The 17,278-nt window shown below is 42.8% G+C and overlaps 2 protein-coding genes across 2 annotated transcripts; one reads left to right on the forward strand and one right to left on the reverse strand.

The window, feature by feature from the left end:
* Nucleotides 1-1,605: 1,605 nt before the first annotated feature.
* On the forward strand, nucleotides 1,606-12,394 carry mcm5 (minichromosome maintenance complex component 5). The gene is made up of 16 exons (XM_076032554.1): nucleotides 1,606-1,910; nucleotides 2,421-2,547; nucleotides 3,294-3,422; nucleotides 3,520-3,692; nucleotides 4,396-4,551; nucleotides 5,148-5,317; nucleotides 5,400-5,571; nucleotides 6,074-6,185; nucleotides 6,707-6,850; nucleotides 6,939-7,004; nucleotides 8,365-8,541; nucleotides 9,329-9,441; nucleotides 9,600-9,728; nucleotides 10,761-10,903; nucleotides 11,639-11,766; nucleotides 12,056-12,394. Exons 1-16 carry the CDS (start codon nucleotides 1,738-1,740, stop codon nucleotides 12,155-12,157), a joined length of 2,214 nt encoding a protein of 737 aa, XP_075888669.1. The 5' UTR covers nucleotides 1,606-1,737; the 3' UTR covers nucleotides 12,158-12,394.
* A 26-nt stretch (nucleotides 12,395-12,420) lies between these two features.
* On the reverse strand, nucleotides 12,421-15,106 carry hmox1a (heme oxygenase 1a). The gene is made up of 5 exons (XM_076032556.1): nucleotides 14,906-15,106; nucleotides 14,670-14,781; nucleotides 14,359-14,574; nucleotides 13,191-13,463; nucleotides 12,421-13,044 (listed from the first exon to the last, which is right to left on the reverse strand). Exons 1-5 carry the CDS (start codon nucleotides 14,944-14,946, stop codon nucleotides 12,877-12,879), a joined length of 810 nt encoding a protein of 269 aa, XP_075888671.1. The 5' UTR covers nucleotides 14,947-15,106; the 3' UTR covers nucleotides 12,421-12,876.
* Nucleotides 15,107-17,278: the final 2,172 nt, after the last annotated feature.

Consider the following 17,278-nt stretch of genomic DNA (forward strand, 5'->3'; position numbering starts at 1 on the left):
CCATCGGTTGGATGTTTTAACATGCAAATAGGTGCAAATGTGCAGCTTGACTTCATCTGAGCACAGTGGAATTAATCTTACTGCAAGTTGAGCATTATTACGGTGAATTGAGAGAATGAACGTCTAAAGTCATATAAAACTGTATACTGTAAAGAACCGTTTGTTTGGTCAAATATCTCTCAAATTGTAACAATTCATCTTGGCAACACACCTTATGTGTTGGAAGCCTTTTTAGCTCTATTTCGTTTTCAAATAGTGCCGCTTTAGTAAGGACCATGCATTTGTGGGATGAGCAGCCGAGCTGAGTGTGGTGGGTGGCGGATCAGATCTGGACCAGCAAACAGGCCGTCTACAAAGTGTGAGGGTAAGTGGCAAGTACTGCTACGACTAAGAAATAAACTGCCAATCATGTTCGGTTTTACAAAAGTAATCAATCGTTCAAAATCCTTTCCTTTATTATTAGGTGGAAAATGCTTTTGTGATTTGGTGATTGATTGATTGGTTTGATACATTTTCAAGCAGTAGAACATCAGTAACACAAGCATCTTAACGACCCTTCTGTTCACCAGCCTCCTGTCAACACTGACACAATTTGAATGTGTGTGTGTGTGTGTGAGAAGCCAGCAATCGTCTAGTGCGTCTAGTTCTTGAAAAATAACCATGCAGATTTATTTGTGTCTTGGAAAAATGGACAACTAAGTTGCAAGTGTACTGCAACCAACAGTTCGACAAAAGCGGTCGAGCCAGCGGACACTCGCTTTTTTGCTGGCCCCATGTAAACCAGGTGTTAGGGGTAACTACTTAACACAATGGGGGGGGAAATACACAGAACTGGGGTCGTGGATTGGTAGTCCACGAACGACCCCAGCATGCCCCCCCGACTCAATTTCAGAAAATTCTAATGTATCATTGTAGCAAAAATACAGCTCCTCCAAAGAAATGTCACTTTTTGGTCTCAGTTTTTTGAGGAAATTCCTGATTGTCAGACCATCATTTCACTTTGGGGTGATAGTTAACCAACCCCGGGAAGCCCCCCCCCACACTTAATTTCAGAAAATTCTGATGTAGCATATCAAAATAAAGTTCCTCCCCAAAGTGGCCACTTTGTGGTTATGCTGTACATAAAGCACAGGTCAAAATTTAAATTTTGTGGAAATTCCTAATCGTCAATCCATCATTCCATCTCAGGCTGGGAGTAGCCTACAGTCCCTCAGGAAGCACCTGACTGAACTTCAGAAATTTGTGATGTAGCATTTCAAAATAAAGCTCCTCCAAAAGTTGTCACGTTATGGTTATGCTGTGCATGATTTCGGATCAATGCCCAATTGTCAGTCCATCAGCTCAACAGTGTTATGTGGAATAAAGACATCCTGTCACCACGCGGTGCCTTTGTGCTCGCCGATGCAGACGTCTTTCAACTCCTCCTCTTCCGGACTTTTTTCGCGCCACCGCTATTCCTCTTTGCATAAGGCACGCCCACATTTTGTTTCTCCGGCCAACGATTCGAGCCCCCTTTGTTACGTCCGACCAATCATTGATCAGAAAAGAGGCGGGACAAAGTCGACCCGCGGGAAAGTGGCGGAAGTAGTTTGCTTTTGCCGCGAAAAAGAAAGACAGGCTGACGTTGGTGTTGGTGGAGGAGCTCCGTGCTTTTCAATCGCGGGAGAAAAGAAAGAGCCTCGTTTTTTATCTCCCTTTTCACTCTTTTTGTTTCGGTTCCACGGTGCCCAGTTCGCCATGTCTGGCTTCGACGACCCCGGGGTTTATTACAGCGACAGCTTCGGAGGTAGAGAGGGACCCGGCGCGGACGAAGGCGGACAGAAGAGGATCCACATCAAGAAGCGGTTCCGAGAGTTCCTGCGCCAGTTCAGAGTCGGAACCGACCGCACGGGATTCACCTATAAATACAGGTGAGACTGCGGTGTTCTGGCATGTGTCGTTTGCGATTCATTAAAATTGGGAGATTCTTGAATAAAAAACACTTTGGTCGTAATACATGGAGAATAGAGCTCTATGGTGGCGTCTGCCACAACCAGTGCTCCGTAACAGTGTGTCGCGGTTCTCCTGCGAGAGATAGGTTTGTTTATATTATAATATAATATATAACGTTAGCTTTAAATACAATATGTTTTTTTTTTTTTTTTAGCCGGTGATGTTGATGATCAAACAAAGCTTCATTGTTCGCAATTGTTGATTTGCTGAAAACTTTTCAACAAATATTTTTCCAATTAATATATGGTATGGAAACGACCTTTGTGAAATACATCCATCCACACCTGTTGCAACTAATCTAATAACCTCTCAAATGCCTCCCTCTGTGTATTGAGTGTACCGTGAGTTAGCCCGTTTAGCTATGAGACACACACACACACACACACACACACACACACTTCTCTCACTAACCGTGTCCTTCTCCCCAGAGATGAGCTGAAGAGGCACTACACCCTGGGGGAGTACTCGCTGGAGGTGGAGATGGAGGATGTCTCCAGCTTTGACGAGGAGCTGTCAGATTGTCTGTACAAGTCGCCCACTGAGAACCTGAATCTGGTGAGGGGCAAACAGGACACAAGTATTCACATACGTAAATGAATGAAATGAATACTAATGTTTAAAAAAAAAAGAAAAGAAAGAAAGAAAGAAAAGAAAAGCTCTTGTAAAAGCACTGATACAACTTCTTCACTGAAGTAAAAGTAAGAAAGTACAGGTTCTGAAAGGTACTAAAGTAAAATGACATTTCATATATATATATATATATATATATATATATATATATATATATATATGTATATATTAGTTGATAATTTTGAACAGTGATTGGATTTATTTTAATAGTTTAAATAGCAATACCTGCTGTTATTTTCAACATTTAGATTCATTCATTAGATACATATTGATGCTCTACACTGAAAACGTACTCTGTACTTGATACTAAATTAATCTCCCTGTCAATATGATCCACTTTTATATTGAACTACAGACCAGCATAGTTCACATAGCTCCGCCTCAACTGTAATATTAAGTGAATCACTTTTTACATTAATTGTATCTTTGAACTACTTTGATAACACAAAAGAAATTAGCTTGTTTTTCCAATGTCAAAGGAAAAAAGTATAGATATTTGTATACAAATGTAGTTTGCAAAAGTAAAAAGTCGTCAGAACGCTCAAGTTAACCACACGTACATGAAAAATCTTCTTGAGCGCAGTAACAAAGTATTTGTTCTTTATTCCCCCCCCCCTGTGGTGATGATGCAGCAACTACAGTGTGTGATGTGATGTTTTGTGTCCCGACAGCTGGAGGAAGCTGCGAAGGAGGTGGCCGATGAGGTGACCCGTCCCCGGCCGGTGGGCGAGGAGGCCGTGCAGGATATCCAGGTGATGCTGAGGAGCGACGCCCACCACGCCTCCATCCGCAGCCTCAAGGTACCTCCGCGACTCTCGCCCTCTGTTTCTCCTCTGCTGCTAGTCCGGTCCACTGACCTTTCACTCCCCCCCCCCACCCCATCCCCTTCCTTTCCAGTCCGACCAGGTGTCCCGCCTGGTGAAGGTGCACGGCATCATCATCTCGGCCACGCCAGTGAAGGCCAAGGCCACCAAGGTGTGTCTGCAGTGTCGCGGCTGCCGCGCCATCATCCCCAACATCTCCATGCCGCCGGGCCTGGAGGGCTACGCTCTGCCACGCAAGTGCAACAAGTGAGTGGGAGTGTCGGGTCATCTAGGGAAAGACTTCCGCAGTGGTGATGCTTGGGCCGAGCCGTGGGTCACGTCCGGGGTCACTCAGCGGCAGGGCTGAGCCGAGTGGAGACATTTTCACTTTATTCGAGGGGGAAATAATGTATCATGGGATTTTTTTTTACAAATGATAAAATTATTATTTTTTACATGCTGAGAATAGATCAGTTTATAGATCCGAGTATTCATATACTGTACTATTATAATTGTTTACGTATATTTAAAGGTCCAGTGTATAATATTTGGCTTGATTTATGATTTTTGTATAGGTAAAAGCTTAACATACTGCCCATAAATACATTAATAAAAATGTATAATTGCAGTGCAGTTATACTCATTTGGTTTTCCTACCCTTAGAATGGTTCTCATATATACATAAGACTACCCACAGATCAATATGGGTCTTGCTCCCAGTTAGCTGCCATCTTGCACCACCTTATTTCTAAGGAAGCCTGGTGTGGACAATCCAGCTGCCCGACGGCACGTTTGATATTTCGGGTTAACGCTGGCATTTTCAAATAAACCGAAGAAGAAGGTGGACGAGGTGCCCAAGTTTGGGTGTGCAGGCCACTGTAGTTCACCGGCAAGCTCAGGATGGGTTCTGCTTATTGATGCGACATTTGTCTTCAAATGTTGAGTTTTCCTGTCGGTGTCTCACCCCTAGCGATAGCACCGCAAGCGTGAAGTGTCCCGTGGACCCGTACTTCATCATCCCGGATCGCTGCGTCTGCGTGGACTTCCAGACGCTGCGCCTGCAGGAGTCTCCCGACGCCGTGCCTCACGGGGAGATGCCGCGCCACCTGCAGCTCTACTGCGACAGGTATGTAAAGGTTGGAGGAACATTGTTCCCCCTCTTCATCGATCAGTCAATCAACTTTTAGTTGTAGAGAGTGCTAAATCACGACGGCTATAATAGTGAGTCAATTTATTTTAACAGAAATTATTGTAAATACTTTTAAACCCAAAGGCAAGAAGCAAGTCATTTCCAATGTAAGTAGTAGAAAATAGATATTTGTGTACAAATCCAGGGAGAAAAAGTATAAAGTCATCAAGGAAGAATCACCTTAAGTACAGATGCCTGAAAAATCTATTTGAGTACAGTAACAAAAGTTTTTGTACTTTTTGTTACTTCCCACTTCTGTTGCCAACTCAAATATTAATAAGCAATTAAAATATGATTAATTACCAAGGCCATAATTAATTTGATACATTTTTTAATCGAGTACCACCACTAATATGTATGTATTTATCTAGAAGTATATAAATACTTGTTGATGAGTGATTATAGCTAAAATAAATAAAAAATAAATAAATAAATAAATAAAAAAAAGACTTAAAAGTCTAATAGTGGACTGTTGTTGCTGCCAGTTGGGTTGTGTGTGTTTGCGTCTACTGACACCAACACCTTTGTCCCAGGTACCTCTGCGACCAGGTGGTCCCAGGAAACAGGGTCACCATCCTGGGCATCTACTCCATCAAGAAGATGGCAGTCACCAAAGCCAAGGGGAAAGACAGAGGCGCGGGCGTGGGGATCCGCGTGTCCTACCTGCGGGTGGTGGGCATCCAGGTGGACACCGAGGGAGCGGGTAGGTTTCCAACCTCTGGCCTGTGACCTCGGAGTCCTGCCGTTCCTCGGAGCTGATGGCGGTCTTGTTTCCCCTGATCCAGGCCGCGGCGCCACCGGGTCGGTCTCCCCCCAGGAGGAGGAGGAGCTGAGGACGCTGGCCGCCACCCCCGACGTCTACGCCTCGCTGGCCCGCTCCCTCGCCCCCTCCATCTACGGCAGCGACGACCTGAAGAGGGCCATCACCTGTCTGCTGTTCGGAGGCTCCAGGAAGAGGTGCGAGGGCTGGAGGGGCGCAACATTTTACTCGGATGGCCGTTGTCTTTAATGATGATGATGATGATAATACATTTTATTTATCGAGCGCTTTTCAAAATCCCCAAAGACACTTTACAGAAATAAGGTTAAAACGTGTCAGAATAAAATTTGCAATCAAAATACTTCTAAATATACAAGTGGTTTCCCAATATGGGTTCAATAAAGTACATCCATCAATCATCTATCAATTTATTGATCTAGTTATCTTCCTTTCTCCTCAGTCATCTATCTACAGGTAAACCAATTGCAGTTTAGAATAACAGACATGAACAATGATGTCAATGGTAGTTATTACAAATAAGTCAGTAGAATGGTGAGTAGCATTAAAACTAATTAAACATTGAAAGCAAACAGGCAGGTCAGTAGTAGTACAGTAGTAATACAGCAGTAGTAGTAGACGACAGTAGTAGTCAGTTGAAGTAGATGCGTTGTGTAACTTGGCATTTCCTCTTTCTTCCAGGCTGCCCGATGGTCTCACTCGCAGGGGGGACATCAACCTGCTGATGCTGGGAGACCCCGGGACGGCCAAGTCCCAGCTGCTCAAGTTTGTGGAGAGGTGTTCGCCTATTGGGGTAGGTGATCAGGAAATACACAAGCACATTGCTGCCACACTAGGAAAAAATAGGGCCCTGTGGCACGTGAAAGTGTGAAAATGGATAATTAACGATAATTTTGTCGAATTTATGCCACGTTTAGTTTTGATTCGTTGACGTGAAACGTGGAAGAAAAAAAAAACATGAAAATTATCATAGCATAAAACTTTTACGTTTTAAAGTGAAGCTTTCTTGAAATAAAATGACAATCATCATGAAATAACGTGATAGTTTCACAAAATCACTTGCAAATGATCACATAAAAACTTGAATCTTTCACGAAATCACGTGAAAACGATCACGTTATAACGCGAAACTTTCATGAAATAATGTAATAATTTTCACATTAATGTGACAATTTTCAAATTATTTCGTAAAAATGTGAACTTAACGAAATATAGGGTGAGGGTTAGGTAACGTCGTCGCGTGTCGGAACTTCACTCGGCACACCTGTCCCGGCTGAGTCTGTGTTTGATTGACACGTGGTGGTGGGTCTTCAGGTGTACACCTCTGGCAAGGGCAGCAGTGCAGCTGGTCTGACGGCCTCGGTGCTGCGAGACCCCAACACCCGCGGCTTCATCATGGAGGGCGGAGCCATGGTGCTGGCCGACGGCGGAGTGGTCTGCATCGACGAGTTTGATAAGGTGGGAGTCTTTCCTTTTTTTCGTCCTCCATCCAAACGTTGTCCACGTTGCAGGATTACAGCCAAACTCTTCTCGTTGTCTCGCTCAGATGAGAGAAGACGACCGAGTGGCCATTCACGAAGCCATGGAGCAGCAGACCATCTCCATTGCCAAGGTACCACCCACTCAAACCCTCACTCTAATTACAAGACCGTCCATGCTCGCGTTTCATACAAGTCTTTCACAATAAAATTCAGTCCAGTATCATGAGGAAGTATCTAATATTAAAGGTGCATTACACGTTAACTACCGTTTGGGGTCACTTACTCATATCTGAATCAAGAAAATAATCTACTGCAATAGAATGTCTTCATTAAACCCACATTGGGGACATTTGCATAATAACAGTACAGTACAACAGAAGGAAATTTGTATTGCTTATTAAGCTATAAAGTAACTAAAATAAATAATTATAGAAATGAGAGAACAAGATTTTTGTGTTATGTTCACAGTTGGATTATATTACAAGTTATGTACATAATATTGACATTTAAATAAGTGTTTTATTGCAGCTTTAGAACATGTAACTGTTTGAGAAGATGATTTTTACTAAGTGAGGCCACTCAGGGTGCAACAGAATGCTCTAAGAACAGTGCTGGAAAATCAGTCAGGATGTGCTGAACACATTATGGGATGGCTTTAACTGTTGTCACCTAGAATGTCTTACTGAATGTGATTTTAGGGAACGACTCAGGTGTGCAACATGCAGCCATCATTACACAAGTTGAATGCTTTAAAATTGCCATACAAATGTTTTAAACATTTCTGAAACAAAGCTTTGTGTTATGATCACACTTAGTTATGTTGAACTAAACCGCGATGGAGTCAACAAAGCGCCATGGTTTATATTTGAGGTTCTTTAAAACAGCCGGCTGTTAGTGTGTCCAGAGTTTTGCAGACTTGGAATTCTCTCCATCGCTTTTAATTAGACATTGGAAATGGTTTCCAATAAACTCCAAAATGTTTCCATACTTTTTTCATCTTGACTGATTTTCATGCTCTCAAAATGAATCTCAGTTTTAAAGATCATTATTTCATGATGCAGTTTATAATGGAGTTCTGTGCAGAAATAAGTCAGTGGCTCCAAACTATCGGAACAGTAGTGCACTTTCATTTTAATTCAACCCAATGTGTGTTTAAGAAAGCGCATCATTTCACCTCAGTGAAAGGATTCCTGCTGAAACGCTGGAATTTTTCACCAGTTTTTATTTTTAGATGCAGAAATAATTGGTTTGCTGACCACATTTTTCCAAGTTTCACCTAAAGCTTTGTAGAAAAAAAAGAATTGACGTACTTGAGAGGTTTCTAGGAATAAAAAATGTCTTTCAGAGTAAAAATTCACCTTTCTTTTTCCATTAGTGTGTGTGCCTCAGCAGTGTTTGTAGTGTAGAATAGCAGTCTTGTGCTGGTGATACTGTCTTTGCTGGTGCTCACTGACCCACACTGATGTCCCCGCCCCCCCCGCACCCCCCCAGGCTGGAATCACCACCACCCTGAACTCGCGCTGCTCCGTGCTGGCCGCCGCCAACTCGGTGTTTGGCCGCTGGGACGACACCAAGGGGGAGGACAACATCGACTTCATGCCCACCATCTTGTCCCGCTTCGACATGATCTTCATCATCAAGGACCACCACGACCAGCAGAGGGACATGGTGAGCGGACACGCTTGCTGGCTTCTTTTCTTCTGATTACACTTCACTATACTTTACACACAAGCCGCGTCAAGCTGGCCAGGAAGTCGGTCAAAGAAACACGAAAGAGGGAATCCGGTTCATTTTCAAAATAAAATATTGGGATTGACAAATGCGATCATATTTGTGTACGTCATATTTGTCAGTATCTAGTATCAGATTGTGAGAGAGATGAAACAAACAAAGGTACACCCTTGCACACAAGATGATGAAGGGACACTCAGTGAAATGGCCAATCTTGCACGCAAGTAAAAAGGAATTGTTTTATTTGTAAACCTTAATGATTAGGAACATTGGCGTGAGGAGATCTCAAGGTTTGAGGGTTTTTTTGGAGGATCTGGAGACTTTAAGTATCTTTTGTAATGTTCCAATGGAAATAAGAACAGAATATTTCCACAAAGGAATTATTATTATCCTCTCCAAGAAACACAATAAATATCTTGTTAAGTTACTTATACAGCAGGGTAAAAAAAATGTGCACTTAATTTGCGATTAATCGCGAGTTAACTCAGGACACTAATGCGATTAAAATGTTTTTGTGTGTATGTGTGTATACGTATGTGTATGTGTATCTATATATATTATTTTTCCTGTAATTTCTGTATTTCCTTTAATTATACTTAACTATACTGTGTGTGTGTGTGTGTACACACGCACGCATGATAAATATATTGTTTTTAGCGCCGCGTCGTTTCCTTATTTGGGATCAGTAAAGTCCATGGAATCTATTCTCCGTCTCTCCTGGCAGACGCTGGCCCGTCACGTGATGAACGTCCACCTCAGCGCTCAGACGCAGACGGAGGGGGTGGAGGGCGAGATCCCGCTGGCCGTCTTCAAGAAGTACATCGCTTACGCCCGCAGGTTGGTTGGTTGGTTGGCTGATTGCTTGACTTGTTTGCGTTTTCGCACCGTGAGACACTCCCACCCGCAAAGAACCGGTCCCCATGAACTCGCCGTGTGTGCCTAGAAATGTTTTTCACTTCTTTTTTTTTTTTTTTTTTGGGCCGTTTTCCCTCCAGCAAATGTGGCCCCCGGCTGTCGGCCGTGGCAGCGGAGAAGCTGAAGAACAGATACGTGCTGATGAGGAGCGGCGCCAGGGAGCACGAGAGGGAGACGGACAAACGACCGTCCATCCCCATCACTGTCAGGTAAGCCAGCGGAGCAGCTGAACTCCTCCACACACCAGGGGCAAGAGTACGAGTGCAGATACTTGTGTGAAACAAAAAAATACTCTTGTAAAAGTATTGATTCGTTTCCTTCACTTGAGTAAGAGTACACAAAGTACAGGCTCTGAGTTGTACTCGCAAAATATTAAAGTTGTAGTGATAGAACCTGCCTACCTTGCTGAGCGACACCCACTGTAGCTCAGGAGGTTGGCGGTTCAAACCCCGTCCCGTCCCAGTCTGTCACTGTGTCCTTGGGCAAGGCACTTAACCCACATTACCTCGTACGAATGTGAGTTGGGTGGTGGTCGGAGGGGCCGTTTGGCAGTGATTGGCTGACACGCTTCTGTCAGTGTGCCCCAGGGCAGCTATGGCTATACGCAGCTTACCAGCACCCGTGTGAATGTGATATGAATGAATAATGGGTTCAATGTAAAGCACTTTGGTAGTAGTAGTAGTTGTAGTATTAATAGTATGAATAGTAATAATAATGATAAAGTAATCGTAATGATAGTAATAATATAGTAATATATACCTATAATAATGATAATAGTAAAAACGAGCATATGGATCATTTGGAACATCTTTGCTTCTCTTAATACAATTTTTTTTTTTTTTCCAACTGCATTTTAACCAAACTGTAATCATATTAGTCATAGTTCTGACCAGTGAGCCATGATGGGATGTTGACACTGTGAATAACAAAAGCCAATGTTATTTTCTACGTTTGTTTTTCTCTGTACTGAAAACGTGCTGGACAGTGACCCCAAAGCCGAGGTCCTCCAAAATTGCCTCCCTCTAAAATATCATTACATACCATTTACGACAGTGTCGTTCAAATAGCGCCACCTCAAGCAACAACAACTAGAGTTCGGTGTCTTTAAACACAAAAGTAACCAGCATGTTTTTTTTCCAATGTTAGTAGTAGAAAGTACCGATATTTTTGTACAAATGCACGCGCATGCACACCGGCCATTTATTGAAAGGGATTTCCTGTGTCTCCCTGTGGGCCCCCAGGCAGCTGGAGGCAGTGGTGCGGATCGCAGAGTCTCTGGCCAAGATGAAGCTGCAGGCCGTGGCTGGAGAGGAGGAGGTGGACGAGGCTCTGCGGCTCTTCCAGGTGTCCACGCTGGACGCTGCGCTGTCTGGCAGCCTCACAGGTCTGTGCCAGGTGCTGGGTTTGAACTGATGCCAGTAGGAAATATTCGCATAGTATTCACGTAATATATTTAGCCTGTTTATTGTTCCAGGTGATGCGGTTAGATATTATACTGTCAGTGCACGCTGTTTTGCCATTAGAGTAGCAAGTCGGACTCCATTTGTTCATGTGTGAAACGGCCATGGTTCATTTTTTCACACACCAACAGTGTTACATGAAGTTATGACATAATTACAACATTACATCACATGTATTAAATGTGACAGTCGCTAGCTTTGTTAGCTAGCAGATGGGGAAAATAAGGATCATAATTGAGCGCAAACGTTTCTGTTTTTACTTGCATTTCTTTTTACTTTAACAAAAAAAAAAAAACGGCCCTCATTAATTTGTAATGAAGGTTCATACGTTGTGCCTAACTTGACAATAAGTAAAGTTGGCCACAGAACAACTGGACAACAAAAATTCTGGACTGAATTTCTTTTCCAAGAGTCATCGGGATGGTACAAGACACTGTCTTACTTTTCTTAACAACTGTACTTTAACTTTAACTGTGTTAATGTGCAGTGAAAATGAACACATTTTGGAGTTCTGGAGTTCATGATGCAGTGATATGGAGATTGAATGGTGGTGTTTGTTTGGAACATCTGCCTTCAAATGCAGGGAATATTCTGTTCTGTTTTTATTTGTTTCCGATATGTCAAATATATATATATGTATTTTTTTTTTTCCTCCTCAGGAGTTGAGGGCTTCACCTCACAGGAGGACCAGGAAATGATCTCTCGTGTTGAGAAGCAGCTGAAGAGGCGCTTTGCCATCGGCTCCCAGGTGTCCGAGCACAGCATCGTCCAAGACTTCACCAAACAGGTCGGTGGCAAAAGAGCTGCACTTCAGTTCTTTGTTTTTTTTTTGTTTTTTTTTGCTTTTCTATGGATGTTTATTACTGTTGGATGATTCTCCGTGGTTAAAAAAAAAAGACATTTTTGCACAGGACGTTAGAGAAACATTAGCATTATCCATCACGTTAGCCCAGTAAAAAAACCCTGTTGCACTGCCTCCTCTAGTCAAGGGCAAGTGATGTAGACTGATCAAATGAATGTTCCCTTGTTCTGACCCTTGTATTGACCCCGTCCTTCCTGCTTGTCCCGCCTTGCAGAAATATCCCGAGCACGCCATCTACAAAGTCCTCCACCTGATGTTGAGGAGGGGGGAGCTCCAGCACCGCATGCAGAGAAAAGTTCTCTACCGGGTTAAATAGACGAGCTCAGCGTCGCACTGCTACTAGTAGCAGTTGTTACGGGTGTAAATAGTGATCTGTCACTGGGGGTGTTCTTTTTTTTTTTATTTCAGCCCCGGTGACGGTGATTAAAGTGGATTTGACGCCAAACACAGACGGAGTGTTTAGGTTTTCACTGTGGCACAAAGGGTGTTGCTGTGTTCTGTGGGGCTTTGTAAAATAAAAGGAACAAACAAGAGTGACTCAAATAAATAAATACAATAAAAGTGCTTACAAATCATAGCGGTGGTTCAGATGTTTGTTTGTTTTTTTTAATTCATAAACTACAGTCAAATAACATGTGAATGGGTGTGACTTCTGCGTAACACAGGCATATGCATATATCCCATTAAAGCTTCTTAATCCGGCCCGCCGAATGTGAAGAAATTATAATAACGTTAAATCATGAAATAGCTGTATTTCATCAAAAAAAAATGTTTAAAGTGTTTTTAGGAGTCGTTTCAATAAAGAGCTAAATACTGTGGGGCTTCAAAGACACTGATTTTGTTGTAACTTTGCTTTGGTTCATTTTCAATTGACATTAAAGCCCATGTTTTCTACATAGTCCCATTAGATATTTTCTCCTCCTATGAGTTGGCTCACCGGAACACTCCGTCCATCTGCTCCTGCGCCGGCCCCTTTTGCGGCCCGCCAGTCAAAAAAAGTTGCACAAAATGACAAAGAGAAAAGTTCTGCAATTTCTACAAGACGTACATTCCCATCCCAACAGTGGTCAGCGCCACACACAGTCCCAGGGTGAACTGCATGATGGGTGATGAAGGCAGCATGGAGGCGTTGGCGGCGCCGCTCTCGGTCCGTCCGCTGTTTTCCTCTGTGATGGTCAACATTTTTTGCAGGTCATCAAAAACCTGCAGGAAGAAGAAGAAGAAGAAGAGGATTTGCAGCTCTCAGTTTCTCGCGTGCTGATGGTGCGATTTTTCAAATGTAGCCACTTCCTCTTTGTGTTCTTCTCAAGGAAGCAAGGAATGGCTCGTTTAAAAAGTGCACCGTGTACCTGGATGTTGAACTGGAAGGCGTCCACGGCCTCCCGCAGCACGGCTGACCTCTGCTCATCGGTCAGCTCCACGCTGTTCATCCTGCTGCGGTACAGCTGCTTGAAGCGGTTGGGGCTGCTCACTCCCGGGAAGGAGAAGAAGGAGAGCCCCTCCCTGCCGCTCAGGCCCAGGGACTTCTGGGTAATTTTCCCAAGCACCTGACCCCCAGACAGGTCCCCCAGGTATCGGGTGTAGGCGTGGGCGACCAGCAGCTCCGGCCTCTCCCTGCCAATCTGGAGGTCAGAGAGTCGCAGCCGTTAGCACCAATGACAAAGTACCAATACTTTACCGTCTTGCTTTCAACTTTACCATTTGTTACTACGCAGTAGATTTTTCAGGCATATGTACTTGATGAATTTGGTTTCCTGGCAACTTTTTACTTTTACTCCTTGGGTTTGTTTACAAATATCTGTGCTTTCTACTTCTTACATTGGAAAAAAACGTCTGTTCCTTTTGTGTTTAACAGTGCTTGAAAGATACAAATTCTCTTCGAGGTAAATCACTTATTAATGAAAGTTGTGGTTGCTGCTTAAAGTGGAGCCATTTGAACTCTGCTGCTGTGTTGCTCAATATAAACGTGGAAGATATCTTTTATTTTAGAGGACGTCGGCTTTGGGGTCACTGTTCAGAACATATTCTGTACAGAGGAAAATAATCGTGTAGAAAATAACATTGGCTATTGTTATTAAAAGTGTCAACAACGCATAATGGCTCACAGGTCAGAACTACGACTGATTACAGTTTGGTTGAGCTGCAGTTTGAGTATTGAGAACAGTATTGAGAGAAGCAAATGATCCAGATGCTCATCAAGACCTCTGACCCCTGACCTCTGACCTCTGGTCCGTTCAGTCTGTTCCAAAATGATCAACAAATTTCATCTTTTATTAAGAGCAGAACTAAATACATTTTACTTTTTACCAAAGTACATTTCAGAACCTGTACTTTTTTACTTTTACTTGAGGAAAGGAGTTGTACTGAAGTACTGAAGTACTTGGAAGTTCTTTTACTTTCACAAGAGGAGTTTTTCCGTGCTTATGCTTTAAATACAGAATGCAAATACTTCTGACACCTCTGCTGTTATTGAAAGGTCTAACAAGTGAAGCCAACGTCTTCTTCCCCTCCACTCACCAGTCTCAGCCTTTCAACATATTGGTGCGTGGCTGCAGGTACGATGACTTTCTTCCTCCAGTCTGCGCCCAGGAAGTGCTCCAAGTCGCTCCGGAGCGACTCCAAGCGGGCGAGCTCCTGAGGGAAGTAGATGGGAGCAACGGCTGGATGATCGCTGTTTCTGTCCAGCTGCTGCTCGAGCACTTTGTAGATCTCGTAGAGCGAGCACAGGAGGACCTGGCGGAAACAGGAGATTGTTGGATGGAGACCAGAAGGAAGGAGTGTTTTCCTTTCCGTCCGCACGATCTGCCAGTTGGTGTGATGAGTCGTACCTTGTACTGCGGCAGGGTGATCTGTCCTTTCTGGTAACTTAGCATCAGCTGCGTGTTTTCAGCTCTGACGTGGTTCTCTTTTGTGGCTGCTTTAATCTGCTCTGACAAATCCCTGAAGAAAACGTCAGAAATAGTTGCAGTTACAATGCAGTGAAGATCCACATCTCTGTGTTATTTTGTAGAAGAAAAAAAGAGAGGGAGAGAGGGAGAGAGAGAAAATAAAAATCAATGTATACCTGTCAGGTTCCCCCAGGACATTTTCCTTGGCACTCATCATAACCTCAATCTGTGAAGCCTCAGTGCAAATGATGAACTATCATGAATCCCCTGATATCAGCGGAGCTCTCAGTCGTCTGAGCAATAGACCTCGCTGCTCGGTCCTCCAACTTTTATACAGCTGTGCGGCGCTACAGGAGGAAGTGAGACTGCGGATCGCTGGTGCTGAGTCACATTCACACGGCTGAACAGGACATGACAAAGCAGATGAAAAGAAAATGTGACAAGGCAAAAAAAAAATAAATAAAAAGAAGCCAATGGTCCAACTCAGCTAATTGTTGCTAATTGTTAGGTGAATAATGTATTCGCAAACAATGCTGAAGCACAGTGCGGGATCTAAGACATCTATGGGCAAACTATTTGACTGGTGGGGCCACAGAGTGTTTTTGGTGAAACCACCACATAGGAGGAAAAAAAGATATCATTATATCATGGGATATGTAGGAAACGTGCTTTTATGTAAATTGAAAATGAACCAAAGCAAAGTTACAAGAAAATCAGTGTCTTTGAAGCCCCACAGTATTTAGCTCTTCATTGAAATGACTCTTAAAACACTGAAAAAAACGGATCAAATACAGCTATTTCTTTTTTGCTATTAATATAATTTCTTCAAGTTTGGATTAGAAAGCTTAAAGGACCGCCGCATATGGCCCCCGGGCCGTAGTTTGCCCATGCCTGATCTGAGATAATATTTTCATTAAAAATCCTTTTTTTATGGATAATTAGGGATATTCTTTCAATTTAAAGTTTCTAATTCAGCATCGACAAACAAAGGGTCTCTTTCAACGGATGGTGGAATGCCCCCTAAAGTGTACTATTGTGATAATAAAGGCAGTTTGTGCTGTGGAGGTACTTTTAAACACAGATGATCAAAGCAAAGGATCAGTCGGTTTCATATCAACATATTTTACAACATGACATTGTTTGTCAGGGGGCACTGGGCCAGAAAAAGAGGAAGCCTTGCTCAGCCTTTTGCTCGGAATGCCGATGAGGAAAAGTAGATTTGCATGTTTTTAGAACTTCCTGCTGCTCTACAGAGGGACAGTGACAGTGGCAAATGTCACAATTGTATATATATTCAATATACTCAAGAGAAACAAACTATAAAACAGTTCACACTCCTGGGCATTTCTCTCTTTGAACAGACAGCGAAGTACTACGCTCTGAGCAGTGTCCCTCAAGCAGTAGACCATCCCTGCCTGTAAACATGACCTGAAAATAAACCCCCAACAATTCCACTTTAAATACATTTCTTTCATCCTAAGTGAGTACAAACGCAGTTACAATGTACACGTGTATAATTACAAATCATCATCCACTGAACTCCTGCAAACCCCTGGGCTGTACATATTCAAAAAGTAACAAAAATGTAATGTGTGTTTTTCTACCAAGACATCCAATTCTCAACAGATAGTAGCACATGGAAAACAACCAGTGATGAGCGGGCTGCTGTGCAGTACATGAGAATGTTTTGCAGATTGCTTTTGGATGCTGGACATTGTACAAATACCTGAAAAATCCACCACTGAAGTACAGAACAAAAGTATTTGTTCTTTCTTACTTTCCACCTCTGGACTTCATATAAGAGTTTGTTTCAAAACAATTACCCCTTGTGTATTACATATGCGTACAAATTCTGTATTTTTGATGACAATGGCACACAACTCTTGACACGTGCACGTTCAAAAACCATGTGGAGCTGGAGGTGTCCAGCCAGAAGATGAAGTCAAACAGATGCTTGAGGTTTCATCTAAGAGGCTTCTGCTTCAGCTTGGTGATGGTGCTTCCAGGTGGACGCAGATGGCCTCCTGCACGCTCATGTCACACCTGTCTTCCCTGGTCAAATACTTATGCAAAAGTAAGGACATTTGTGTTTAAAAAAATACTCTGGTAAAAGTAAAAGTTCTGACACACTGGGTTGTATTTAAGTTGTGTGTGTGTGTGTGTGTGTGTGTGTGTGTGTGTCTGTCTGTCTGTCTGTCTCAATAATAAAATAATGAAACAACATATTTGGTTGTGATGTTTTTTTTCTCTGCACTGAAAACGTACTGGATACTGACCCCTAAAATATTATTAACTTTTTTTTATATGTAACTACACAACAGTAGACTTCAAATAGTAGAATTTGTATCATCTAAAGACTTTAAAACACAAAAGCAACTAACTCCAAAAATGGAGGTAAAAAAAAAAAAAAAAAAAAAGTACAGATACGTGCGTGCAAATGTGGGGAGGAAAAGTAAAAAGTCGTCAGAAAAGAACAAAAATAATACTCAAGTGAAGTAGAGATAACTGAAAAAAAAAAGTCTACTGCTGTGCAGCAGCAAAGTATTGGA

The sequence above is a fragment of the Nelusetta ayraudi genome, unplaced genomic scaffold (assembly GCF_046127955.1).
Source record: "Nelusetta ayraudi isolate G7.1 ecotype Tasmania unplaced genomic scaffold, CSIRO-AGI_Nayr_v1 ptg000034l, whole genome shotgun sequence".
Taxonomy (NCBI): Eukaryota; Metazoa; Chordata; class Actinopteri; order Tetraodontiformes; family Monacanthidae; genus Nelusetta; species Nelusetta ayraudi.

Excerpts from the sequence above, each read along its gene's own strand:
- mcm5 (XM_076032554.1), top strand. The coding sequence starts at position 1,738 with ATGTCTGGCTTCGACGACCCCGGGGTTTATTACAGCGACAGCTTCGGA. Across the intron at positions 6,186-6,706 it reads AGAGGTGTTCGCCTATTGGG|GTGTACACCTCTGGCAAGGG; the intron begins GTAGGTGATCAG and ends GTGGGTCTTCAG. Across the intron at positions 11,767-12,055 it reads TCCAAGACTTCACCAAACAG|AAATATCCCGAGCACGCCAT; the intron begins GTCGGTGGCAAA and ends CCCGCCTTGCAG.
- hmox1a (XM_076032556.1), bottom strand. The coding sequence starts at position 14,946 with ATGATGAGTGCCAAGGAAAATGTCCTGGGGGAACCTGACAG. Across the intron at positions 13,464-14,358 it reads ATGTTGAAAGGCTGAGACTG|ATTGGCAGGGAGAGGCCGGA; the intron begins GTGAGTGGAGGG and ends TCTGACCTCCAG. Across the intron at positions 13,045-13,190 it reads CCTTCCAGTTCAACATCCAG|GTTTTTGATGACCTGCAAAA; the intron begins GTACACGGTGCA and ends TTCTTCCTGCAG.